Source organism: Perissodus microlepis, chromosome 14 (assembly GCF_051167445.1).
Source record: "Perissodus microlepis isolate ML-2025 ecotype Zambia chromosome 14, ASM5116744v1, whole genome shotgun sequence".
NCBI classification, from domain to species: Eukaryota; Metazoa; Chordata; class Actinopteri; order Cichliformes; family Cichlidae; genus Perissodus; species Perissodus microlepis.
In genome coordinates, this window is record NC_140474.1 from 17,251,523 (window position 1) to 17,278,937 (window position 27,415).

At 38.6% G+C, this 27,415-nt stretch overlaps 3 protein-coding genes across 5 annotated transcripts in view; 1 reads left to right on the forward strand and 2 right to left on the reverse strand.

Annotated features, from left to right (window-relative positions):
• Window positions 1-2,751: 2,751 nt before the first annotated feature.
• On the reverse strand, window positions 2,752-13,010 carry gvin1l2 (GTPase, very large interferon inducible 1-like 2). Of its 2 annotated transcripts, XM_084951623.1 has the most exons (4): window positions 12,882-13,010; window positions 11,709-11,839; window positions 5,321-10,223; window positions 2,752-5,232 (listed from the first exon to the last, which is right to left on the reverse strand). In XM_084951623.1, the coding sequence occupies exons 2-4, from the start codon at window positions 11,749-11,751 to the stop codon at window positions 5,088-5,090; spliced, it is 5,091 nt and encodes a 1,696-aa protein (XP_084807749.1). In that variant the 5' UTR covers window positions 11,752-11,839; window positions 12,882-13,010; the 3' UTR covers window positions 2,752-5,087. The 2 variants fall into 2 exon arrangements, with proteins under 2 accessions (XP_084807749.1, XP_084807750.1); XM_084951624.1 differs by having other exon boundaries at window positions 11,709-13,010.
• Window positions 13,011-14,246: 1,236 nt separating this feature from the next.
• LOC146373765 (uncharacterized) lies at window positions 14,247-17,152 on the forward strand. 2 transcript variants are annotated; one of them, XM_084951756.1, is made up of 4 exons: window positions 14,247-14,475; window positions 14,876-14,989; window positions 16,269-16,311; window positions 16,494-17,152. In XM_084951756.1, the coding sequence occupies exons 1-4, from the start codon at window positions 14,422-14,424 to the stop codon at window positions 16,691-16,693; spliced, it is 411 nt and encodes a 136-aa protein (XP_084807882.1). In that variant the 5' UTR covers window positions 14,247-14,421; the 3' UTR covers window positions 16,694-17,152. The 2 variants fall into 2 exon arrangements, with proteins under 2 accessions (XP_084807882.1, XP_084807883.1); XM_084951757.1 differs by having other exon boundaries at window positions 14,251-14,475; window positions 16,557-17,152.
• A 2,376-nt stretch (window positions 17,153-19,528) lies between these two features.
• Window positions 19,529-27,415, reverse strand: part of dscaml1 (Down syndrome cell adhesion molecule like 1) — a 100,774-nt gene continuing 92,887 nt past the window's right edge. Inside the window, exons 27-35 of the mRNA XM_084951758.1 lie at window positions 26,824-26,952; window positions 26,515-26,673; window positions 26,233-26,388; window positions 26,059-26,089; window positions 25,797-25,915; window positions 25,499-25,651; window positions 25,063-25,257; window positions 24,584-24,892; window positions 19,529-24,300 (exon numbers count right to left, since the gene is read on the reverse strand). Of these exons, the coding sequence (XP_084807884.1) occupies window positions 23,711-24,300; window positions 24,584-24,892; window positions 25,063-25,257; window positions 25,499-25,651; window positions 25,797-25,915; window positions 26,059-26,089; window positions 26,233-26,388; window positions 26,515-26,673; window positions 26,824-26,952 (1,841 nt within the window). The 3' untranslated portion in view covers window positions 19,529-23,710. The remainder of the gene's footprint in view (window positions 24,301-24,583; window positions 24,893-25,062; window positions 25,258-25,498; window positions 25,652-25,796; window positions 25,916-26,058; window positions 26,090-26,232; window positions 26,389-26,514; window positions 26,674-26,823; window positions 26,953-27,415) is intronic.

Genomic DNA, 27,415 nt, shown 5'->3' on the forward strand with positions numbered 1-27,415 from the left:
TTGCATTTCAAATAATGTGAGACTGCAGATAATTTAATTGTGCTTTGACCTTCGTTTGACCTTTAGAACATGCACAAATTTTGGATGCTTCGGAGTATTCAGAGTGTTTGTGTTTTGGTGTCATTTTATATTATTATGGTTTATGTTTTAGGTTCATTAGCAGTCTTTAGGTTAGTCTGTCTTGAGTTTCTCTGTGTGTCCTTGTGTCTTGTTTCCCTTGTCTGTTCCCATGTTCCCTTCCTTGTACCATGTTTATCCATGTTTCCCCAGCCCATCATGTCTCTCATGTGCTCCCGCTCTTGTCTGTCTTATCTTCCACTCCTGTGTCAAGTGCACATATCAGCTTTGCGTTCCATCATTTCCTGTTTTATTGTGAAAGTCTTATGTTCCATGTTCAGTGTGTTTAGTTCTGCTTCCCCTGTCAAGTCTGTCTAATTTGTCTCAGCTGTGTTGCCTGTGTACTTCCTGTTCCCTCATCATTCCTTGTGTATTCAAGGCCTCTGTTTCCCTCTGTCCAGTGTTGTGATCTCCCTCATGGCTGTGTGTTTAGTTTCCTGTAAGTTCCAGTTTAGCTTGTAATTTCTCTGTTCCATCACTAAGGCTGAGTTTGAATTTATTTTTACCAGTGAAACCCTGTTTAGGTCCTATCCTGCTTGCTTTACGTGGCTATCCATGACAGAAATACACAGATTCGGTATACTGCTACAATGCTTTGTGTAATGGTGGTGACAATTTTTCAGGCCACATTTGTTTTCATTTATTTTCAGTTTAGTGTAAAAAATCAGCTGGCTGCTACTTTTGTCATTGCTATTCTCAGGTTGGTAGACACTGTTCTGTCATCAGTTAGTCTGTTCACTGTTGACTAAAAAGGTTAAAACCTGTGTGTCACAGGCAGTTTGCGGTCACAGTTGTCAGACAGCTATTTGCAACAAAGTCAAGGGTGAAAATCTGTCAGCCCCATCAACACCGTGAGAGGCCTCATATCGATGTCACTTCTTAACCTATTTGAGGTGTCAGCGTGGCAAGATAACTCTAAGTTCCACATCAATGCTTTTGCAAGTGTTAACAAGAACAACAGTATCGTTAATAAGCCTTAGATTATGCACCATGCTACTAGCCATTATACTTTAAAAGCATATAACACAAATGACTTAACAGGTAGTTTGTAAGAATTTAGTGAAACAGCATTACACAACCTTATTTCTTTAATACAAATAAATTGCAGATCGGAAAATAAGATGGGTTGCTTTGTAGTCCTTAGTGTATGCTCAGTTTTCACTCCATTATCTCTGGATGTTTGTGTGTACCTCCCTTTTCCTGTTTATGTGTGTATGTGCAAACAGGGATTTAAAAATGGCTAAAGCAAGCTTCCACTAAGAATTTTCAGCACTGTTTGGATGATGTAAGATATAAATCTGTAAGCCACAGTGAGGTCTGCTTTCTCTCTCTCTCTTCAAACTCACCCTCGCTGCAGATCTGTTTTGCTGAAATATATTTGGAGAAAAAAAAGCTACACACACAACTCCCACCCCCTTACCAAATTATTTGCAATTCCCTCGGGCTTGTTACCATTTACTATATGTGCCTAATTATTTACGTATCTGATTTGGATTCTCCTTTATTACCTTTTCTATTATCTCAGCCTCCTCAGATGTTATCCCTTTATCCATTTGGATCATGCTAGATAAGGCACATCTAGGGGAAATTTTAAATCCTGGTTTTGTTTAGTTTCTTCTGGGTTTGACAAGACACCAAACAGAAGGCTTAATCGATCTGGCAGGTAGAACAGAAAAAAAAAAGTTCTCCTGCTGGTCTACAAATTTGCTGCGTTTGGCATGCAGCTGAGTGTAAAGCTTTGTTTTCTCCATCTGGCTGCAAGGCAGATCAGACCATACTGTGATTATTCATCAAACAGGCACAGCTGGAGGAGGTCATTCACTGGGAAAAATAAACCATGATGGCAGTTGAATGTTTATATGTCTGCTGTAAATAATTTGCATGAAAAGAGAGTTTAGATTATGGTCCCTTGCTAGGTATCTGTGTGTATTATAAATCCACACAGAGTTGGCTTTTTATGAAAATCCATTAATTGATGCCATAACTGAGAATATTGTTCATGCTGTTGCATGTGGGTGTTATGATGTTTGTATATGCTAAGTGTGAGGTGAACAAAATCAGCTGTGTTTTTATTCAAGGATGAAACAATTTTGATATTTAAATAAGTTGGGGAATAATTAGTGAAACGTAAAAATTACTTTATCTGTGCTACACACCTAAATGTATACAGATGTACAGCATATGAAAAAGAAACCTTTCCCTGTATCAGCTAATCTGTTTCTAACAGTTTCTGATGTGCTCGTCTTTACAGTGTCATTTCAGAGGTTTGCAGGCAGCACATCACAGGGTTGTGGTCTGCTCTTTGAATGGACCATTGCAGCCATTTAATCAACATTATTGTCCTGTGGCTGGACAATGATTGTTGATTAATTCTAACCAAGGTTTAGCTCTCAGACAGATGACACCATCTGACACCTGTCTAACTCTAGAACACTTTGGTATCTGCAAGGTGTCCTTGAGTCCTGTGGCATTAAAATGGGCCCAAATAATCATCCCTCCACCAACGTGCTTGACAGTTTGGATGATGTGTTTGTGCTGTTATTCTGTGTTTGGTTTTGTCAAACCTTTTGTTAGAGCCAGACATCTCCACTTTGGTCTCATCTGTCCAAAGGAGGTTGTTCAAGAAATCTTGTGGTTTGTTTAGGTGATACTTTGCAAACTTAATGATCTTTACATTACAGCCCTCAGTTAGCATGTTTAGAGTCTGAGATGTTGCACTTGGGTGTTTTGCAATTTCTCTGAGCATTGTGTGGTCTCATCTTGGGCTGAATTTGCTGGAATGTTCATTCCTGTGAAGACTGTAGCATTGTGTTAACACACAACTGATTATGCAAACTGCCAAAACCTCTGCTTCTATGGAGGCGGTCCTACTTGATGATCAGCTAATCAACTGGATTTGATTAAAGGCACCCGACTGCTACTTACCCAATTAATACCTATGGAAGTAGCAAAGGTGTACTTAGCTTTTTTTTTTTTCTTTTTTTTTTTTTTTTCATATGGCTATAGGCACAGTTTAAAGTGGGTGGCAGGTGGGGGAACCCTAAAATCAGGTGAAAAGAATTACTTTTCACCTGATTTTAAGTCACACAATAATTTATTTTGTGAGGTTGTGATTATCTAACATGTGCTGCTACTCTGTTATTCACTGGTATTTGTGGGATCAGCCAGAATTCAGCAAGATATAAGCAGATGTTTGGCTGATGGCTGATTTCCAACCCTTAGACACTATGGCGTTAGTATAAAAGCTGAAGGTGCATGAAACTCATCAGCATCATCACCTTAAATATAAATTGGTGTCTGCTACCCTTGATGTAACCTAACACTGACTCTGCTATGGAGTCCAGTATATAGTGAATCACTGGGAACTTGACCGCAACATTGCAAACTAGCCAGTTAAATTGCACTTTACTGTCCCAAACTGCTTACTATGCCCACAGTACTTTCCTCCTGTTTGATTAACAGAAAAATTGTGTGAAATGATTTAGGACACAATTCCTAAATTTCTAGTTTAGCAAATGTCACTTGATGAGCAGTCAGTGTCATTAAAAATAATCTCTAATCTCCCGCTACTATCCCAATCTTACACCTTTCTCCATCTCTCAGAGTCCATCTCACTCTCCCTGAGAAATACGGTGCGTTTAGCTAACTAGCAGACACATTTTGTGACAAACTGTGCAGAAAGAATTGTCTGTTTGGTGATATTTGTTGAGCTGCTTGAAAAAATGAAATTACCTCCCACTCAAAAAAAAGGTGCCCTGTTTATGCTTGCTCATCTTCTGCAGGGATAGTTACTTGCATTATGTCTGCGCCTTGAATGCATCACAGGAACGAGGAGAAAAAAAAAACATGGCTTGAGGGTGTATGTACATTAACAATATCATGCATTAACCTTTCTATCTGATTTAGCTGAAGGTGCAGGAAAGCTGTTACAGACAGCCCACTTCAAATCCCAGACTGTAGTGGTCATCACCACACATTCTTTACAATGTATTGAGGAGAATATGCAGCGGGTATGTAAAATTAAGAATAAGAAAAAAATGAAATATGTTGTTGGATTCCCAGGTTTTAAAGTTTGAACCAAAACATTGTGAAAATTGTTTAAATCTCAGATTGGATTCCTCCATCCTATATTGCCCTCTTGTGGATTTCACCATTTCACTTATCTCTCCATACAATTTCCCCCTTGTGATTCACGTTACTGATAAACAGTAGGGTGTGTACTACACGTTTTTTCTTGAATAGCCAAGAAGGAAGTTGCAAACATTAGTGTCATTAGAGCTTCTCCATGTGCGTCCAGACAAAGAGATAGTGTATGTAGCCTTTGAGATATAGTGCTTGTAAAATTTCACCTGCTAACACTTTACCAGATGACAAAATATTTTAAAATTCAGATGGAGGAATCTACTTATGGGATGCACATGACTAAATTGAGCAAATATCAGCAGGTGCTACCAAAGAGACATTAATTGTTTTTAATTTTTAGTTTAATTTTACATGACATTTCACAAGTTAGACTTTTGTCAGTTACGCTTCACTGTGGTGTGACATCATAATTGACATATCTGCATATTATTTTTATACTTCAAAATATAGGACAAAAAAAAGTAATAATGGAAAATATATTTGATTTATGTTGATGATTTTATATGTTATAAAAGTACATTAATAATGTGCTTCCTTTTCAAAATAATGAAAAAAAATTAAAACGTGTTTTCCTGTTGTTATAATGTTTATACAGAAATGCTATTTACAATATTATATATATATTTCAAAGTGTATTTTTTTTAAAGTAATATTGAATTGAACCTGTTAAAAACAATAAATAACATTCAGCACAGAGCAGTCCTTCTTCTGCATCTATTTCAAATCAGGTGGGAAACCTTAAAACCCAGCATCTAAATTCCATGGTTGAATTATGGTTTTTCACATATGAACAAATGTTCTTTCTTAGCTGAACTGAATGCAGTATTTTAAACACTCGTTCTGGTGAGGAACACCTCCTTCAGACTGTTTAAGGCCTGCTCCTGAGTGATTCTCCTCCATTCCTCAGGAATCTTTGTCGGCTCTCGTTTAAACTCCTGTGCAAACCTCTCATTGAACTTCACCAGCACATACCTGTAACGAAGAATTTGTTCATTTAATAAATTCAATTTAATCTAATACTGTCATTTCTACAATAAAGAGTGTTTAAGTCACACAGTACCTCCAGTAATCACTGGCCTTTGTGCTGTTTGGGTTGTCAGGAGAGAAGCTCCAGTCTGGGTAAAGTGAATTGAGAACATTTCTTGTTGTGGATGTATCATGTGTGTCCTTGTCCTCGCTCATGCTTTCAGGGCAACTGATGCAGGATACAGAACTAGAGGAATAAGGCTGCATGCCTTTAGGTCGATGGAGCAAGGCATTGTGACCCTCATGCCCCATATCCTCCTCCTCACACGGGGCTCTGCAGAGAGGACATTGCTTGTCACAGCCTTTCACTTTTTTGAAGAGGTAGTCTTGGGGCTGAACTGGAAGGCAGTTAAGAAATTGGGTGGTATCCACATTTTTGGAGAACTCTTGATCAAGGTCCATCTGCATTGCAGCCACTGACTCCAGTAAACATTTAGCAAAACGGTTCCATTCTACAGTGATGCTAAACAGGGGTCCAGTCAGACAGGTCCTGATCACATTAACATCACCTTTCTCTAAAGTGAGACACACTCTCTCCAGCAGTGGCTTTGTATCATTCAGGAGTCCACTGATACCTTCTGTGGATTCGTTCACTGCTTCTTCAATTTTTCCTACAATCTCACAGAGTCTCTGATGCCTCCATTGTCCCAGGTTGGTTGATTCAGTGAGGTGAGCTGTCACTGTTTCCTGGATCTTCCTGAGTCTGAAGTTGTCATAGAAGAGCAGATATTCCAGGAAGACTTCAAATTGATCCTCTTTAATCATCTCTTCCAGCAAGCTTTGGTGGAAGGCCTGTGAGGAGTGATACTGCTGAGCTTTCCCTTGGATCTCCTCTGCAATAGATATCCCCAGGGGTCTATTGATGTAATCCAAGACTGTGGGCTTGATGACCATGGAGATGAATGCTTGGGCCACCCTTTGACACTGGTCTCTTTTCCTGAAGTCGTAGATAAACTCTGCCAAGTCCATACTTTTTCTTTTAGTGATACATGTCAAGAGTTCTGCGTCTTTGGCATAGCGGTTATGCAGGTTTTGAAAGTCTTGGCAAGAAGCATTACAGAGATACACTTTCAGATCCACTTCAAAAGCTGATCTAGTTTCCACATATTTTTCATTTAAAGATTTTTCAATATTTTGTAACAGCTCTGTAATGTAACCGTCAGAGAAATCTGCTGGTTTGTTACACTTATCTGCTATATACTGTTTGCATTCCTCTATGATATTGTTTGCTACCTGCTGAGCTTCTACCTTGTGTTGTTTGTTGTTGTCTTCAAACATTTGCTTTAATCTGCTGCGGTATCCAAAATGCTCATCGCAAACTTGGAAGTCAGAGTTCTGGTTCTGGCCAATCATTTCAAGCTTTTTCATGTGTTTCTGGAGGCCACGGCTGATTAGATTCTGTCTCAGAATATCTTCTACTCTTGGAGTTATATCTTCTGGTTCTGAAGGCCTGAATTCAAAGTTGGACAATATCTTACCCCACACAGCCTCAAATTCATCCTCTATCTCTGCATCTCGCAGAAGAATTTTTGTTGTCTTGCTTTTTTCTACTAGTGCATCTACCTTGGATTCTTGCTCTTTTCCCAGTAATGCTTTAAATTTTTTAAGCTGTGTGGAAGAGTAATGGCTCTCATAGACTGCCTCCAACCTTTCCGTTATCTCTTCAGTTACTCTGTCCTGTAGGTTGTCAATATTGCTCATTAGGATTGGCATGAATTTGTCAGATCTCATTTTGAGAGTTTCCTCTTTCATCACATATGTCTCTGCTATTGACCTGAGTTTGTTCACCTCTGCTTTGACTTCCTCACTGGCTTCCTTCTTTAACTCACTGAGAAGGTCATTTTGAATAGATGCATCCAAAGCTTCTCCCTTTGTGGTAAAGTTTTTTTTTGTTGCACCCGTTAGCCAACTTTTCATGTTATCCAGTAAATTGTTTTCCCAGTAGAAAAATTCTGTGCACAACAAAGAAAATGCCAAAGCTATATCAGTGTTTTGGAGACCAATGGAGAATGATTCCTCTTTGATCGCATCCCAAACAGAACACAAACGCCTCATAAATTCAGGCAAAACTGGGGCTTCTGCCTTAGCGGCACTCCTCTTCAATGCTTCAAAAAGGATTTCTTTAAACTTTAAAACATCCCCACTATAATCTGTATCAACTGGTTCAGAGAGGGACATTTTGGTCCATGGTCCTTTGACAGAGACTGTGCAGCTTGTGGTCTTTCCATCTTTATCAATATTGCTAGTTTGCAAAAGCACCTGAGAAACGTACCTTAATTGTGACGCTTGTAATTTGCTATTTATGTTTTCGTTCTGGACAAAGAATTGGCAAAATGGCATGGAGCCATATTCTTTGATTCGCAGGAGAGCATTGACTCTGACACTGAGGTTTGTTTCAAAATCAGAACCAGGGTGTGAAGACATGCTGTGCATTAAAAAGTCACTCAGTCCTGTTGCAAAGGTAGCCATTTCATTGTCATCGCCCAGTATATTTCTTTTGCTGTCCAGTGAGACTGAGCAGAGACCTCTGACCTCAATTAGCAACAAAACATCACACTTCATATCCTTTCTGAGGTTTTCAGGAAGACACAGGGCAACCATGTACACCCCTCTTGAGGTTTGTTTCTTCCATTCAGGGAATTTCACTCCAAATAATGCAGAAAGAATCTCTGCATTCCTTGCATTATAGTTGCCAAGATTTGTCAGCACTCTTGTCCTACACTGTTCTTGTGGTAGGCGACGTTTGAGCTCTCCAAAGACACAGCCCAGCCACTGGATGGGGATATTTGAGGCATCTCCATCCATTAGTTCAAGTGGAATCCCATAAAGAAGAAGATCTGTAGCTAAGCTAGGGAGACGTAACACATTTTGGCTTCCGCTGCTGGGGCTGATGTGTGCTAGCTCAAAGATTAGCCCTATCTCACGCAGAAAGTGCTCAGGACCTAATGCGCATGTATCAGGTTCATAAGAGGGATCAGCACAATCATCAAGGCTCATTTGTTGCTTGCCAGAAGTTGAATCGTCCGTAGTGAGTGTTAGCTCTGATTCATTTGGTTTTTTCTCTTTGAAGTGCAACATGCTATTTTCTCCTGACTCTAAAAGACAGCTTTGGTCTTCAGAGACCGAATTGAATACATTTTCTTTTTCATTTAAAGTGATGGATGTCTCCTGCGCTATGTTTGCGTCATGTTGATGGTCTGTCTGTTGTGACAGTGGTTCTGTGGTCTTTTCTTTGGATTCTGAGACATTCAGTTGATGGCTTCCTTCAGACTGTTGCTCAGAAAGTTGCAAATTTAGACCTGCAGATTGTATTTCTGTTCCCTCTTGAAATATTGAACCAGTGTCTCCAGGGGTGTCTTTGACTCTTTGTTCAAGCTTATCCAAATCTACCAGCATGCTGTCTTTCTTTACTGTCTGTAGATTTGTGAGCAGATCTTGCGTCTTGTTTTGTTTTGTAGTTTTCTTAAGTCTTAGAGTGAGCCAGCTAAGAAAGTAAGCTCTCTTCACTTTATCTTTGGTAAAGAGAGCATCTGTAAAGATCTTCATAGCTGGGGTCATTTTGTAGCTCCTCAACTCAGCCATAATGTCATTCTTTTCTTTTTGCAGCTGGGGGTCAATTTCTGTTCTTTCTTTTCTCTGCTTACTCTCTGCTTTTTCTAGCTCTGCTAATTTGCTCCACAAAGGCCCCTGCAGAGGAAGCTGTTTACGCCTATATACATCAGATCCCTCATCTAAACCCTTCAACATTTCCTCCACTGAGGCCATGGCTTTTTGACAAATGGGTCCTTCGTCCACATTTAGGCCTATATCCGCCGCAAATTGTGCTGCTTCCTCAAGCGTAATAAGTTTCAGTCTGTCTGGTAGCAGATGTTTTAGAGTATCACATAGCTTACTAGCCAGTGCGTCCTCACTCAGACCTCTGCCCTGAATCACAGATTCTTCGGGAAGCCCCATGTACTTTTCAAGGTTCTCATCAACAAAACCAACAACTCTGCTCTCATTTCTCTCAGTGTCTAAAAGGTCAATGAGTATTAGTTTGCTGTTTGTATCCTTACAGGAAGCAAGAAGTAGTTTTTCCTTCTCCTTGAGATTTCCACAGAAAACAACTATAGCTGAAGATGCCTTGCATAAAAAGGTAAGGCATTTCTCATGCGCACCTGCATCACCCCGCAGGTTGGAGAAGACCAAAGGGACTGGGAAGACATCTTTGGTGCTATCTCCAGTGGGTAGATGCCATCCAATTTCTACCAGGCCACCCGAAAGCCTTTTGGGCAGCTGCCCTCCTTCCATCCCCCTGTGGAGAAATGTCTGACAGGAAGATGTGACTCCACGTAACATATGGTTTAGCACCTGTGACTTGGACACACTGCAACAACCAAGCCTGACAAATGAAACTAATGGCATGCATCTGGTTGCCAAATCCCCCTCTTGGATTCGCCTGTATTTATTTAGGGGGTGAGATCTCCACTGGCCCACAATCCCTCTTAAAGGCCAAAGAAGGAAGCAACTAGGCTCTTCCGGATCTTTGTTTGGAAGGACCAGTGGTATAGAAAATTGGCACTGCATCATCCGTTTGGAGATCTCTTGCTGAAGGAAAGTACTAGCAGACATATAGACAGCTGTGATTAGATCAAGCGGGTTGATGGCACCCTGGCTATCTCCTTTAAAACTACTGAGCACCTTCCCGGTAGAATTGTTGTCATCGTTTGTAACAAGATTATGAAGAGACTCACACCAAGGAGTCCGGGCATCTTGCCTGAGCAGCCAAAGGCACTGGAGGAAAGCTTTTGGTAGATCAGAGGGTTCTAGAGGAGATTGGTTCCCCAGAGTCCAAGTAATAATGTCTAGCATTGATGAGATATCCAGTGGTATAGCCTGGTAGGCCTCCAAGCCGAGCTCATGCAGAACCTCTGCCTGGAGATTATCCTTTGGAGATTCTAGTTTAAAAAAAAAACAACAACCCAAAAACACAGCTTTATCCATTTAAGTGCGACACAGACTTTGATAAAATAAGTAAGACAGAAAATAGCTACAAAAAACTAGTCCAATTACACAAAAATGCTTTTAATCATACCTCTGAAGATAAAACTTGACAGATTCTTTTTCAAATTATTATGTTTGTTATGAGCACCATTTAACTTTGGCAACTGAGAAGAAATGAGGGTTCAATAACAGTTTTTTGCAACAGTATCTCCAAAATCATTGTATCCCCATACTATTTTAGGTCACCAAATGAGGTTACCAAAGGTTATCAGACTGTACTAATACTTTTATGTCTGTTTGTGGGACTCATAATAATTGTAATAAGAGGTATGCATTCTTATTAAATTAAATTTTACTCAAGAGGGCTCTGGTTATTTACATCAAAACACAAGATTATGCACAGTATTGGGCAAAAGTCTTGTGTTATCCTTCTTTACATTTTCTTCCAAGAAACCACGCTTAAATTTTTTAAGCTGTCTTGAGCAATACTTGTCCAGGCTTTCTGAAGGTACTTCAAGGGTTTTCCACTTATTTTCAGTCCTGTCCTTGTCCTTTACCATTTTCAAAGGAATGATTTGTTTGTGTGTTAGCCACTTAACAATGACCTATGAATCATTCAAGCATAAAAGAGCAGCTAATTCAAGTGCTGTTTTATACATAACAGACAACTTAGCAAAGATTCAATTTCATGATATCTTTAGACATTTTGTTACTAGAAGAATGTTTACAAAATGATAATCATCTGTTCCAATATTTTAGCTGAAACTAAAATATTGGCAGGCATAAAATGTTATTTTTGCACCAACAAGGTAATTCCCAACATGCTATAATAACTCAACACTTGTCATATCTCAGCAAGATGTACATAAAAAAAATGAAGAAACCGGAGGACAGGAATCCTGGAGATCTATTCCTGATGACTTCTTCAAGAAATTACAAAAACACTTGCCTAAGAGAGCTCAAGCTGTTTTTGAACACTAAAGCTAAGGCAGTCATTCCAAACATTGACTTTCAAACTAATCAGAAGTGTACAAAGTCTATTTTTACCTTATATGCTGCTTTTCCATGTAAGTGTGCATATTTTTTAATAAATCATTGCACCCGTTTGCCATTTTCCAATCAAAATACAAAGAAACTAGTCCTTTGTTTAACCAGGTAAAAATCTCAATGAGATTTAAATCTAATTTTCAAGGGGGACCTGGCATCATGTCAGCGAATGACACGTGACTGAGTTCAGTAGTGTAGTTACAAAAAAGTCTTTGTAGAACATAGGCATTTCTTTGGCGATTGTACTCACTCACTGACTTTCAAAGTAGCTACACCATACCCACAGCATGTTCAAGTATTGTAAGTATGAAAAACAATGTTCAGAATGAAACGCATGATAATGATGCACAAACCCCTGACAAACAAAACAGAAGAACAAAAAGGAAACATACTTTTCTTCTTGCTGCTCAGTCTTTTATGACGCTTGAGCGACATGATTGAAACTGATGAGGCTGCTCTCTTTTAAATGAGTTTTTCTTCAATGGTTCAGCACATCACCACGTATGAAGTATTGGCTGGAACCCTGTGAGCAAAACAAACAACAAACAATAACAGCAAAAATCATTACTGGTATGTAACCTGCAATGCAACATCTATATGGTCTAATACTGCAAATACCACACGAATAGGCATTGTAAAAAGCTTTGTTGTCCTAGCAACAATACGAGGGAAAATCTCAAAAGATGGATCATTTTGCAAAGTACAGAATGAACGTGGTTTGTCATGATTTCTATCTCCCTGAAATGCTTCACTGAAGCAAGACTCTCTTCCCTGTTTCATTTTTTCATTTTACTATGATAAAATCTGATCCTTGCCAAACTAAATGTGATAAACTGATATAATGGCTTCGCCTCAGACAGATCTGTACAGTGTCAGGAAGATAAAGCATACTGCTCATAGCTCTTCACTGTGAGATTATTGTAAAAATCTTACAGCATTAAGCTCACAACTCTTTAGATTTTGATCAGTTTAAGTTTGAGCTACCTTGCACATCTGAGAGCTTGAATGGCAGCAGAATAATGGTGATATAAGATTAATAACAAACTAAGGTAATATAGTATAGCCTACTACATAACATATACCAAGTGACTGCTAAGACTAATAATCGATTACCAAGAACAATTGATAATGAATTATTATATAAGCATGTAATCATCTGTTACTAAGTTTGTGATTTACATATGAGATATATATATCAGTTACACACGGGTAAGTAAATACAGATTTTTAAATGCTCGACAGAACATTTAGCAATATGTTAACTCATCACTGATTTACACATTCATTCTGATTCTTTTAATGCTGAATCAGCTGTAAGCTCTCATAAGAGAAAAAAGATTTAAGTAACAGAAGAGGAAGATATGAAATACATTTTGGATGTAGTTGCTGCTCTTCAGCTGCACTCTCGCTATTCTCAACAGCCTAGATCCAGTTTTGTAATGCTGCTCTTCTTCCTTTATTGCTCTTCGTGCAGTAAGTATGCTTTTTTAATATTTAATCCCTCTTAAAGCAGGAAATATAAAGAAGTCTTTTGTTAAAGTTGCGAGAAATCCTAATTTTCTTACCAATTTCTCTTCACACGACTGCCTCTGTCCTGTAGATGTGATGTGTAACCAGTTTGTCAGTGTCAGGAGCGCTCTTATACCCGTCTGTTCAGTGATAATACACAGTGATAACACATTCCTGCACCTTTATGTAATTCCACACTTACAAACTGAACATTCGTTTTCATTCAGGCTCATGCGACACGTCGCCAAGTGTAAACAAAGGGCAGATAGTGATTAGTGATATAAAAATTCTTTACACGACAAGGTTGACACTTGATCTTGATAACAGCAGTGTCTTTCACAGTGCAGGGCCAGGTGAAATGTATTCACAGACACATGCCTAAAGGATTATCACTGGCCTGCAGGGGTTGGAGGCGACACTCCAGACAATGACGCACACAGACCTTAGTCATGTGTGATCTCACAGATAGGTCTATCTCATTAAGATAACCGCATGACTGGCATACTGATGCATCCGTTTATTCGTAGAAAACCACAGTTTCTGAATTTTAGTGTAGACGTCCTATCAGAAATCTCTGCCTGATGTACAAACAGTGCAACAATCAGTAGAGGATGGAGGCGATCAGCATTTTGAGTTTAATATTTTTTTCTCATTTTTAAAAGATTGTTTAGGTTTGTTGTTTTTACAATAAAAGCACAACCGATCAACTTGATCTTGATAGCAAGTAAGTAAAACCAGACATTTCATATATTTACCAATCTTGTTAGTAACACTGTCCAGGATTCTGGATTAAAGTTGAAGCTGAATGAATGACTTGCAAGTCAATAAAGTAAATCTGCTTGGCGTCTTTCTTGGCCTTCAGACAACAATTCTGATGGCTAAAGATCCAAACGGGACAGGCAAAAAAACAACCCAGAAAACAATAATAATAATAATAATAGGTTTTGATTGCCAATCTAACTGATTGATTGCTTAATTTTATTATTGCTCTTCGTTCTACAATGTATTAAGCATTAATTAAAAGATTACCTACATAAGAACATTATAATCATGTAAATAGGACAAATACCAGGAAGGGGATTCATCCCAAGAAGGTCAGATATGATCTTTTTATTTTTTTGTTTAACACAATTTCATAACATTTATTAAAGCAATTTGCTATAAAGTATAAACCTTTCTTTAAAAAATACCTCATTAGGAGGTAACTCTAGTATGTCTCCGTATTAAGTTGTTGTTGTTCGGCTTATTAATAAGATTGCAACACACTTAACTAGAGGCTAAATTAAATTGTATGCATCCTAAATTATCAATAGCCTTTTTCTTTATTGATAAATAAATGCACGTCTGCTACTGGAAAGGTGCAATGCACACCTGAGGGATAAGTGTTGTGCATAGGACAAGATTACTGATTCTCTATTTCTGTCCTGCAAAGCTCTTTAGCAGTCTTACTCTTATGTGTCAGAGACTGAGACAGTGAATTGAGTGTGTTTGTTCCTGATTGCTCAGACCTGTGCCTGTGTGGATTTTTATTTTTGTTCAACAGAACTGAAGACAGCAACTGTAAACGAAGAAGGCCCTAAAGGAATAGTGATCAAGATGTTGATAACCATGCTAACAGCTATGTATATGGTGGTCAAAGTGGTAGAAACGGTAAGGTGATTATAATGGTAGCACTCTACTGTTCAGATCAGAACAACAAGAATGATGACGTTGATTATTAGCACAAAGTAAGATGCCTTTTTTTTTTTTCATTTATGGAGGATATCAGATATAGTATAGTAAGTGTTTGTAGGTAAATGGCATTGACAATAGCTTTATAAAATAAGAATGTACATGTGGATCGTGCTGCAACAGCTGGTTAGTGTAAACCACATTTATATTTACAGCTTCCAGATGTATTCAGGCAAGTTATGTTAGAGCCAACTGGTAAATGCTGCCCTGTCATTGTTCTCTGTTTTCTCGTTATTCAGTGTTGACATTTAGAGCTGAGCCAGTTGTTGACCTTTGACCCATATTCATATGTCTAAGCAAAACGTCTTTTTATTTTCAGATAGGGGCGCGATTTACGCGGGAACAGGATCCTTTGCCTTATGTGGTGTCTCAGCCTTTGCCTTGGCAGGTTCACTCAGTGTCTCTCAGCCGGAGGAGCAGCAAAGCAGATGAGGTTAGTTATAGCAAGATCGATACTGCAGATCATAATTTACATTATAAACCACATCAGTTCTGTTCATATAGCTTCATTCTCTGTATGAGAAAACTGTTGGGTAAAACTACATCCTCTATTCTTAGTATTTCTAGCCTGTATAAATATCGTCATAAGATTATTATGATCTCATGTACATTAATAGTAGTAGTATTTTTTTAATCATCAATACTCATAAATGATCTTTTCTTATTCTTTGGTAATTAGTAGAAAGAAAGTCCAGAAGCACAGGACATAGAAGCAGAGGAATGTGTCTTAAAAAGGCAGAGATGGTTTGCCTCTATACTCAGAAAGTAGCAGCACAATAATATATTTTTAAAAATAAAGTTGACTTTTGCATTAGACTCAGTTAGAGAGTTAGAGAGTTAGAGTTTGGCCCTTGGTGAATCAATGTCTGTGAATCAATTGATTCTAGTAGAGAGATAAACCGCCTCTACATCTTCACAGTTCACATCTGATGTCTCCTGAAGGTTTCAATATGTATCCCCAAATAAAGGAGCACATTTCAAGTTGTTCAAAGTGCGCACATCTTTCTGTAAAAGTGAAATTTTGGTTGACAGGCTTGTATTTTTCTTGTACCTTTTCTAAGGTTACTTCTGTCTAAAACCTTTATACAACTGAAACTTACAAATGCATCGAGGAGAAATAGCTGGAGTGCTAAATGTGAGCACAAGTACTTAAATGAAAAGGTGCAACAGTCATACTCAACAAGCAGCTCTATACCCTTATGTGCTTAGACTGGCTACAGTTTAAATTTACCTTAGCTTGTCTGGTGAAAGGAGGGAGCAGACCTCATAGACAAGGTTATAAAGCCAACACATGAGACTGAACATAGGCACGAAACACACAGTCAAATTGGCAGGTAAGCATGATAAGCTGGTCCTCAGACTCTGGATTCCCTGCCGCTGCTCCATTTGAGCTATAATCCCAATCAAGGGGATTTGTGTTTGAGGTCATTACTGTGAATGTATATAGAAAGAAAGTACAGTCACAGACACACATGTACTTTGGCCATTAGTTCCTTAAGTGTGGAACATACATTGCAGTTTAGTATTTCAGTAGTTTTGCATATGTTTAACTCTGAATGTCAGCCAGAGAAGATGGCACTACTGATTATTCTTACACATAATCTGTATGTGTTACATCTTGTGCACTAAACCGATACTTACTCTTCTTCCTGTGTGTGTCTGCACACCTATTAAGAGTTTTATAACACAAGGATGTTCTGTTTCATTTACAGTATGATGGCCTCAGGAGAAACAGCATAGGCGTGTATAGAAAGAGTAAGTAACATTTGTAGGTAAATATTTTAAATGCAGGCTATTATTCTGCTGTGATGACTGGCCCTGGAAAAGTTGTTCTGAATAACTATGAAATCTAATTTAAAAAGATTTTTTTCAGAAAAATAGCCTGCTTCAATAAAGGCTAATATATAAAATGTGCTTGAACTCAATCATTGCTACAGAGTTTCTCTACATGGCTATTTCCTCTACTTCCCTGGCTATTCCCTGTGTCCTGTCGTGTTCAGACTCCAATGCCAGTAACGGGACGTGCACAGCGCCTGCTGTTCCTCCGCTCAGCCCTGTTGAAGTTGAGAAGGCCGCCTCTACCATCCAGAACCATTTCAGGAAATTCCAGCAGAAGAAACACAAGAACGGCAAGTAGATGGACAGACCAGGAGAGTCTTACTACTCCAGCAAGTCTGAGAGACAATAGCAAGCAAGCTGTGATTTCATGTGATTTCATCAAAGGCTAGATGAATGCTGTGATGTCATGATTAAATTCATATGAACACTTATATTCAAATATACATACATTTAAACTTAGTAGAGGTCCCAAGGTTAGTAATCCAGATTAACGTACAGCAGCCTACATCTCACACAATGCTTATAAAACCATATTTTAATTTCTATGTGAACAATAAATGTGAATATTCTGTAATTCTGAATGAACAGATTTGCTGTGCTGTGATGATTGATGTGATTTTAAGAGTGCGTGAGTGAGTTGTTATTCTCTAATTTATATATGACTGTTGTTTCCTGTATATAAATGTGTGGAAAAACACTGATGTCTCTTAAGAAAAAAAAAACCCCAGTCCATTTCAATAAACTCATCATCAGATTACGTTGTTTCACTGCCCTCTAGTGTTTAGAGGAATTTCTGCCTCACAAGTTGTATGAATTTTAAGGTGCTTATTTAATTTGATGTTTTTAAAGGTTTTAAAATATTGTAAAAGTTTGCAAAACACAATTAAAGTTATCAACAGTTATTATATGTAGTAATGTGAAAATTTTCAAATTCATCAAACTGAATGTTCACTTCAGGTCAAAGTGATCTTCAGGCCAGCGATGCTGCCAGTTGGCCAGTCCACTCCTGATTGTGTTGAAGATGTATGATCTGACACAACAATAGAGCCGGAACGTATGTTAATGCAACCAATTTATATCAAAAGATGGTGTGACGAGTCGATGTGCAGTCAAACCTGAGTCCCACATTAGAAGAAGAGGAAATCCTGATAGAGAAGCAGAGGAATCGCCAATTCTTCTGTGGGAAGACAGGTAGGTTATTCTGGTATTCATCGGTATTGGACAATGGCTAAAGCACCTGGAAACCAAATCCTGTCAACACCACTAACAACTCTCAAAAACAACATAAAACATGTTCACTTTCAATGAGAAACAGGAGCAAAACAGGAGCTTTCTTTTGGTGTAAATAGCACTTGTAGAAAAATGTGCCACAGGCTGTTGCATCCAGCAAAAGGCTATGTTGTTGTCAAAGAGCTAGTTTAAGTCAATGAAAGCAGACACTAATGTGATGAGCTTCTGTCAGAGTGGCTGCCCTGAGGTGAACTTAACCTTAGTGTGATTGCTTTTCTGCTCATGAGATGTGATTGTATGCGGTTTCTGTGTGTCTCCTGGAGAAATTTTGGCTTTAAGGCGGAAGTGCATTGCACTGCCCATCTACCCGCAGAGAGCATCTGTTGTGAGATTGAGGCAATGTCAAAAATATGTGGTTTAGCTCGTCTTTCGACTCTTGCTTGTGCTCTTGTCGGTCCATCAGCAAGCTGTGGAGAGGAGCTGTAAGTTATAACATGCAAAAAGCTGAAGTGAAACCAAGTGTTAAAAACAATGAAAAGTATCTACGGTCTGTGCTTTTCATACTGTATTTTTTATCTTTGTGTTTTTTTTGTTTTGTTTTGTCAATCCCTTCTCTGCTCTGGCCAATCAGCATTCGACCATCGACATCGAGAAGTCAAATACCTCCACAAATGTGGAAGTGCAATAACATAAATAAAACATGAAGGAATCAGTGACAATGCTGAATATTAGGCTGGTCAGTTTCCCAGGTCTGAAACCTACAGGTCAGTTTTCTACCACAGAGACAACCCAGAGAGACAACTATGAATAAATCCTTCTGGTTGGATGGTGCTTACATTTATTATTAACATGAAAACACTAAAATGTTTCAAATCTGTCAAAAACATGTTGAAAAACTTATATAAAAAATTATATTGTTATTTATTAGGCAAACAAACAGAATTTATGTTTTTATATCCAAATTTGAGCCTGCTCGCTTTAGGAGTCAGAAATTAAGCATCTTAATAAAAAAATAATAATGTAATTGACTATATTTTTAATCATATTTTTATTTAAGATTAAATACGACAATTCATAGATAAGAACAAAAATTATATTTCAGTATCAAAAATATCATTTTGATTAAAGAGCTTGAGTGTACTGGAGGATTAATGATTACATAATTTAAAAGAAAATAATTTTTAATGATCAGATTTTAACTGTGTGGCACAAATCTCACATTGGGTAAGGTATAAGGTATACCTTGTAAATTTTTTAAGCACTACACAAAGTGCAGTACTAGCTGTAAAAGCTAACATGCATGACTCCATATAGTTTAAAGGGGCTGTGTGGAGATGCTGACGAAAATAAGCATTTAAGTACACTTAGATATCATGAAAGTAATTACTGAGGAACTGCAAAATATTCCAAATATTAATAATTACTTGTTCAGAGCAACATAAAAGCCAATTTTATTACCTTGCTGTGTTTATTTTTTTTAAATAAAGTTAGCTGAAAAAAGTGAAGCAAGATGATTAAACAATTTGGGCAGTCTTAAAAAAATGTCAAGTTTTATAGGCTATATTTTGTCTATAATTTAAAAAAAAAAGTACTTTTCACCTCATTTCAAACTCCTTGGTTCTCTGGAGAGTTAAAGACAGTTTACAATTTACAGTAAAGTTTCTACTACTAGTTTGAGATGAGACTAAAGAGCACAGATTTCCCCAGGCTTGGTTCACATTTGACCTTTTTCACACAAGTCTTGGGGCTTTGCAAAGGTTAAATTTGGCTTTTAACCTCCTCTATCCACAACAGCATACATGTCCCCATGGCTGAAAAATTCACACTTCTTATGATTTTTCATTAAACAGAAGAAAAAGTTAAGATTCAACATTCAACAGTAAGTCGCCAATAAACAATATCATCACAGTTTATAAAAAGATAGCTTTATTGCACAAGGTGTTGAGTACTCTTTTTTTCCCATTTTTGTTTTATTTTCATAGAAAAGAAAATGTAGAGTTAAACGCAAGCAATTGCAAATTGAAGCAATGTTTCCCCATAAAAGTTTAAGGAACAACCTCTAAATTTTGAAAATGGTTTCAGTAATCCCCTTTTAAATTGGTCAATTCACCATTTTCCTTTTTCTTTTATAACCAGCAAAATTTTCAGTACATGCAATGCTGCTCCCCTCCCCACAAATGTGGATTAATAATTTATTAATGATTTTTAAAAAAGCAAACTCTAAATTCTGTGACAAAGTAAAAACAAACTAAATTACAATAATATTAAAAAATCAAAAAAAAAAAAAAAAAGGAGACAACTCAACCAAATGGCCTGTAAAAGAAGAAAACAATATATATTTTTAATTATGCATGGTCCACTCTGACACGTTTTAACTGGTCCATAAATCAAGATAAAGCGGTGTCTGTATAATTTTATAGTCTTGCCGTTAAGTCCTCTTCTGTTTCATTACAATAGCTTCAGTTCAAAGTTTACATTGTGCCCTGGTTTCTAGTGAAGATGTCGAAAATAGTACTCATTTATACAAAACACTTTCCTATGTACACAAGTCTTCTATTATGGAGTAAAACATAAGCTGTATAAGTGGACAACGGGGAACAGTGGGGGTGGAGACGGGGTTCTGATTGATTGGCAGATGGGGAAAACGTTGGGGAAGTGGAACGTGTGAAGTTGGCCTTACAAACACAGGCAAAGTCAGTTTGAAAGTATGTTGTTGTATTTTAAGGAAAAATCCACCCCAGATGTTTCGTAAGCTGAAAAGCTGTCCAAATATAATAAGAGAAATAAGAATAAAATATGAGGACCACTTTATCCAGTGGATTGTTTTTTTCCCTTAATAAATGTTAGTGATTTTATCTTTTCTATACTCGCTATTTGATACATAAACTTCTAAAACTGATGTATTATCATTAATATTAAAATGGAAATTTGAGTATGATTAGCATTTTCCTTACTATGTGAGTATGCTTTGTAAAATGCATTGAAAGCAATTCAGTGTTCATATGTTTGGGTGGACAAAAAAATAAAGAACATCTGCTATAAAGTATCAAAATAAGCTAAATTTAAAACACATATTATATGTAATGGCAAAATGTTACATGGACATTTATGGCCTACTAGAATTCTGGAAATGTTTGGAGGGTGGAATTTTCTTTAAAGACAGACATTACATTTACTTTAAGCAAACTGACAGAGGATCGGTGTTATACGGTAGAAGCAACTTCACAGAAGAACTGGGGAAAGCAGGTTGGACAGAACTTTATTTCATCATTCCAACCAATATCCATACAACTGGAGTAAGGAAGCCCCTGGTTGTGAAAGCAGGCCTGCCCCATTCCCAAACTCTTGTTTTTCTGAAGACAAGTATTTGCATAACTTGAAATGTAAAAGCTAAAAGAAAAGGCATCGTAACCATTAGCAACAAAAAGCAAAAATACATATCTCTCCTGGCTAGTTTTCAAACGAAAGGGAGCATGGATACATTTAGAAGCAGTTTTTAAACGCCACTGTGTGGTATGCTCATTGGACTGCACTCCTGGAGTTTGGGAATGACTTGCTGTGACACAGATAGGAAACAGAAATACTTGTTGGTTGTTTGTTGTCATTAATTATAATTATAGGTAATGGCATTGAGTTTGTGAACACACCTTCAGAAGGTACAATACAACATAATACAAGATTCTCACTGTATAGACTGTCCTCGTTATACTGTTTTCTTTTTCAACACCACACTTTCTGCACTGAGCCATAAACCACAGTTAACCAGCGACACAATCTCACACTATAATTTGACTTTACTGTGCTTGTCCTTTCAGCTGCTACCTGCTGCACAGGCGGTACAGCTTTGAACATTTACAAAATCACAAGGGGTTCAAACCTCAGTTTCACCACTTAATTTTCTTTCACACAACTTCCTTTCGCTCTAAGATCTTCTGCCCATGGTTGTGCTACCCGTTTAAACTTCCCTCTTCTTTTTCCTTTTTCTCTTCTGGCAATTTTTTTCACTCTGAGCGATTGTCTTGTGATCTTTTATATATATTTTCAATTAGAACGGCTTTTATATTTCTCTGCATTTTTTTCAATATTCATATATTTGCTATATATTTGAATAGAAATATATATGTACATACTTTTGAAAACAAACATATATCTTTTTCTTTTTTCTATTGCGAGAGCCCTGATGTTATGTTCGACCACTGAAAAACATGTGGAGCAACTCTTCTTTTTTTTTGGAACGATCTTTGTTATGGGATTAAGCTTTGGGAGAAGAACTAATAGTAATAATAAAAAAAAGATACAGTACCATGCATAAAGCTAAAAATAATTTCAGCAAGGTGGAGGGACTTGAAAATACTCCTTTTAGTTTCAAAGACCACTTATTTTTGAAGAAAAATCTCTCTGCTACTTCACATTATATTGACGCTCGATCCCTCTGATTATACTCTTAAACATTACTGTCTGTTTATAAATTCAAGATTATGCAAATATGATTTTTCTTCATAAATCTCCATAAATCTGCTGCGACTTGCTTCTCATTCAAGCTGACACTACACATCAAATAGCATTTCTGCCCGTCTGTGCATATTAGACCTCTTCTCTCAGTCAGTCTGTCTCTTTGACCTGCCAGTAAGCTAGCAGTAGATCACAGTGACACTGTATGGATATGATGATGGACCGAGTGGGTAAACGTGAAAGTGGGAAAGGACAGAAAGGGAGGAAAAGGGCACAGGTAAAATGGCTTAAAACAAAAAACATAATGGATATTGTGGCGCCATGATGAATCATATAATGGTCGCTTCCTTCTTGAGGAAGTTTAAGAGAAAAAGAGGGACCTAGTTCTTATAATCTGTAATAGCTCTCTTCTAAACCCACTTCTTTTCCTGTGTTTTTCATTTCCTAAGCCATGTCGTCAATCACAAAACAAAGTTCAAAATGCTGGACCAAATTAGGGTCGTTGCGTTACATCATCAGCATCGACCCATTCTCCCCTTTCACAGGTACAAAATGAACATTTGTCAGTTTTGACACAGATGTCTGCCCAAGAGGTCAGCATACAGACTGATTTTAAAAAGGTCCATCGTTGGTGTGCCTGCCACATGCATACATTTATATACACACATATACACCTGCGCAAACACGCTTGCACGCGCACACACACACACACACACGCACGCAGGCTGTTGAAGGTTTCTGTTACTTGGATCCATTCTAATTTTCTCTTAGTGCACATGAGATTATATTTCCATCATCTGAAAATAAACAGAAAACTGATTTAAAAGAAAAAGTTTGGATTCATCTTGCACTTCATGATGCTTGAATTTTTTTCCCATCTTCTCTGCTTTGAGTCTGTTTAGAAAAGCATCAATTAAGACCACTATGCTGTATCATCCATTGCATGTATATGAAAATCCCTTTGTCTCAAATCTGATATTGAGACGACAGTCCATCCATTGCCTCTAATGTAAGAATCCACGATGGAGTAATCTTTCAGAGCCAGTGTAACACCAAGGTTGGTGGTTAATGCATACAATAAAGCATCCTGCCATGGCACAATGCTGTGATATGAGCTCCTTTCCATCAGAGGCCAAAAAAGCAACATTTTTAAAAACCTAAAAATCTTAATACACATCTCTCTGAAACTCAAGCAACCTGGTTCATTCTACAGCTGTCTTGATCCAGAAAACAAGACAGTGCACGTGGAAAGCATTTTGTGCATAAGTACTGTGTCTTTGCCAGAAAATCAAAATATAGAGCTAACAAATGTGAATAAATCATCTATGTTTTGGCAAAGGTGTTTCCCAGGGTGATGAAGTAAGAGATAAAAATGACACAATAATAACAGAAAGCAATCAGGCAGAAAGAAAGGCAAACCCCTGTGCTGTGGAGACCCAACTCTGACCCCATCATATAATATTGTCAGTGGGAACCCAACCAGCCCCCTGTAGCCTGGCACAGCACAGGCACTGACAGGTAAGCTGTGCATCTGTATGTTCCTCACCCCAATTTTTCATAGAGGCTCTAGGCAAGCGATGGCTTGACCAGCATTCAATGAAGAGTTACAGTGACAGGCCGCAGTGATGACAGGCTACACCAGTGTATAGGACTTGGAGTAGGCCCCCGCCCCTCCATCCCTTTGCTTCTGTAGTCTGCCTAAGCCCGAGGAGCTGCTCTCCAGGAGAGAGTCTCTGGATCCTCCCATCTTGGAGGAAGATGAAGAGGCACCTCCAGGGGTCCCTCCTGTGGCCCCTACTGCCCCACCTCCACCGGAGGATGATGATGCCCCAGAAGCCGCAGCAGAAGCAGCAGCTGCCGCTGCACTCTGGGCTCCTGCAGCAGAGGAGCCAGGCATTGTGAGAGTCCTCTGGGGAAGTGTGGAGCTGCTAGAGCTAGCAGATGCCCCTCCACTCCCACTGCCACAACCACCGCCTCCTGTTGCCCCTCCCGAGGAAGCCCCAGAGGATGTGAGATTGGACAGACCAGAGTGGCCCATGGTTAGGGCCTGCTGTTTTGCAGAGTCCATAGTCACATGACGGCCCTGGGTGTGGTATGCACGTTGGGCCAGGCCACGAATAGAGGCTTCACGTGGTGGGACCACTGGACACGGGTCATGACGCTCTGCCTGCTTTCGAAAAAAGGGATCTGACTTCATGTAGAGGGGTAGGTTGCAGTAGTCACCTGGAAGGGAAAAGTAAAATTTATCATCACTGCACAAGCTTATAGGATGTAATGGATAGTATACTGTGCACCACAATAATTGCTATAAACTCATCTAATAATCAGAATACATGCATACTATCTACAGTCTACAATGTTTGAGTTATTTATAGAAAACATTTACTTACATGAAGTCTGATTTTCACAATACAATTTTAAGCCTTTGGCCATACTTTTTAAATTTGTTTTCAAATTAAAAATCCTAACAGACAAAAAAGAATCATGCTTAGAGGTGACGACTCACTCTTGGCGCGATGCGGAATGGGAACAGCTACATTCTTGCCACGGTCATAGTCTTGGGGTTTAGGTGGCGAGGCAGTAAAACGGCAGATGCCGGGCTCTGACGGTGTGCTCATGGATGTCATGCTGTCTGCATTGTCGTTGGTACCTGTAGTCATCTGATCAGATGAGCTGTCAGAAATAAAGCACTCTGTAATCTCAAATTTAGCATGTTGCAGGTGTTCCTCCAGCTTGGCATGCTCATATGCTCTTGCCAGCTCCTCGTAGGTGGAGGAGGCACTCTCTGTTGACACCATGCTGTTGCGCCCTTTATCTGTTCAAAAAAATAAGGAAAGGAAATGAAGGCAAGTCCCTTTCATCCAGGTTTATAAACGCTGCTGAGATGTAGCCTACTGCAAAATCACATTTGCTTCCTGCAGATAAATAGCCTTAATTGTATGTACATGCTAATGGCTGTAAGTGTCATTTCACCCATGTACTAACCTGTGTCCTGCGAGAGGCTGGCACTGTAGCTGTCACTCTCTGTGACAGTGATGCCATGCTGGGAGCCAACTGTGCGCCAGTCTGAGGTGAGAGTACGGGCTGGCGTAGAGGCCTGGCACTTGGTCAGAGTCCACTGACTAGAGTAGCGGTTCCTGATGCTGTGGGCTGACTTAACACTCTTCCTTGACACTGGATCTGATGATAAATGGATGAAGAAATAAGAAGGGTTGGCATATGCACACAGGATGTTCACAGCCGGAAAAAAATCAACAAGAATTTAAAAATAAGAAAGATCTTCATATTTTGGTCCAGAGAACATTTGAATCATTCATGAAAAAAATAATACTAATAACTCAATTGAACTGAGCAGAAATGTTGCTTTAATCAGTTTAAACATTTAATGATATAATGGAGAGTGAGGAGTAAAAGCACATACTGGTTCCTGGCCGGATGTCAGACATGTCAATCAAAGGGCCAGTGTTCTGGATGAGGGCAGGATGATGGACAGACACACCAGTGCAAAAGCTCTGAGGGTTCCCAGTTTGGTTAAACTCTGTGTCTGTCACAGGGATAGTGGCCTTGTCCTCACCTATGACAGGCAGAAATATTGTGTGTCAACAAAATAACAAATAGCCTAACACCGCATTTCATGTAACGGTCATCGATCCGGTCCTCGGCATAGATGTGTGAACATATGCGACAAGTCTCTCTTTCTCTCTCTCTCTTCCTCTCACCGATTTGCTTGATGCCTTCTTTGTCCTCAATTAGCAGCTGCACTCTGGGGATGTCGATGTGCAGCCGTGGGCCCTGAGGAGGCCCTTTAACCGGGGTGTCGAAACTGCGGTTGTTTTTACTAATTCATAGATACAAGACAAGCACACACAAACATGCATGGTTTGAAGAAAATGGGGAAAAAAAGTTGATTTTTGAGTGGATTTTAGGTTACGCTTAATAATATTTCAAGCTTAATTTGCTGAGAATACATTCCAGTCTTACCTGATCAGCATCTCTGCTAAGCTTTTGGCATCTAAAGAGAACAGAGGATATAATTAATTTTCAATTTTTTTTTTTGACAAACAAGTATTCTTAGAATAAATGCTCTGCAGGCTGAATGTAATATTCTCTCTCATTTTCACCACTTATCTCCTCTCTTCTTATTTCTTCTCTCACCTCTCAGTCTCTTTAGTCTCTTTTCTTTGCGTTTCTTGCGAATGATGAAGAGCAACGCAACACCAAGTGTGACCAAGATCACAGGACAGCCAATAGAAAACAGCTTCTTGACATCGTCGTTCCTCTCCAGAGGGGATTTAATTGGCGGTATTGTGCCTGTAGAGATTAATTTAATGTGCTTTCATAAGACAATATCATAAGGTACCCATTTTAATGGATTTCTCATTAAAACAATGCCATTTATCCAAAGTAAATGGCAAATGAAGATCATCTTGTACTCACTGCCATCATAGTCTAGAGTGGCAAACTGGGAGCTCTGGTTACCACAGCCAGCACTGTTACAAGCTTTCATCTTTAACTCATACCAGGTGGCCTCACGCAGCTCTGCCAGGAACACATCTGTGGTGGCGTTGGTGCGCACGTTCTGCCATGTCCAAGTGCCTGCACGAGTGCACACGACTCTTAATTATGATCACATTTTTTCAAGCAAAAATAATATATATGTCTAAGTTTGGTCACTTTTCCATTGAATTTATATCAGGACATCTCCAATATTACCAAAAACTGAAAAATGAAAAAGGAACCACTCACCTTTCGGTCTAAATTCTAGCGTGACAGCTGTGATCGGACAGCCTCCACTGGCCCAGCCTTGCAAGTTGAGGCGAGCATGGCTAGAGTTAATGTGGGTGAAGACAGGCTGGTCTTTGTTGAACTGGGGTTCTGTAAAGGCAGCAAAGGTTTGATGCAGAATATGCTCAGAATATTAAAACAATATTTGGAATGGCATTTCACAGGTAATATGGTTAACACAGGTCATCAGCAGCAGACCTGCACACAACATTCAGTTAAATAAACTAAATAATATATTGATGCAGTTACAGCAAAAACTGAAGCAGCAAAGTTTAGTATTGTATGTAATATGTTTGCATAATCTCTAAGAGGTTAAATATGCATTTTGCAATGACTACCAAATTTGAAACTGGACTGCACTATAAGAAGTTTAATGACAGCATAAACAAAATATGTTCAGATAGTATACAGCACACCATCCCGCTGGTCAGTCATATCACTGACCATAAAGCAAACCTTTCACACTGCATTTTGAGAGCAGTGTACATTAATTTAAAGCCTTACTAATGACACGTAACCTTGCTTTGGAGCCATTTGTAAATTAAAAAGCATT

What these genes read in the sequence shown, in the direction of transcription:
- LOC146373765 (XM_084951756.1), top strand. Translation starts at nt 14,422, where the DNA reads ATGTTGATAACCATGCTAACAGCTATGTATATGGTGGTCAAAGTGGTA. An exon ending in TGGTCAAAGTGGTAGAAACG is followed by an intron (nt 14,476 to 14,875) that starts GTAAGGTGATTA and finishes TTTTATTTTCAG; the next exon opens with ATAGGGGCGCGATTTACGCG. An exon ending in GGAGCAGCAAAGCAGATGAG is followed by an intron (nt 14,990 to 16,268) that starts GTTAGTTATAGC and finishes TTTCATTTACAG; the next exon opens with TATGATGGCCTCAGGAGAAA.
- gvin1l2 (XM_084951623.1), bottom strand. Translation starts at nt 11,751, where the DNA reads ATGTCGCTCAAGCGTCATAAAAGACTGAGCAGCAAGAAGAAAA. An exon ending in ACTGAGCAGCAAGAAGAAAA is followed by an intron (nt 10,224 to 11,708) that starts GTATGTTTCCTT and finishes TTTTTAAACTAG; the next exon opens with AATCTCCAAAGGATAATCTC. An exon ending in AAGGCCAGTGATTACTGGAG is followed by an intron (nt 5,233 to 5,320) that starts GTACTGTGTGAC and finishes TCTTCGTTACAG; the next exon opens with GTATGTGCTGGTGAAGTTCA.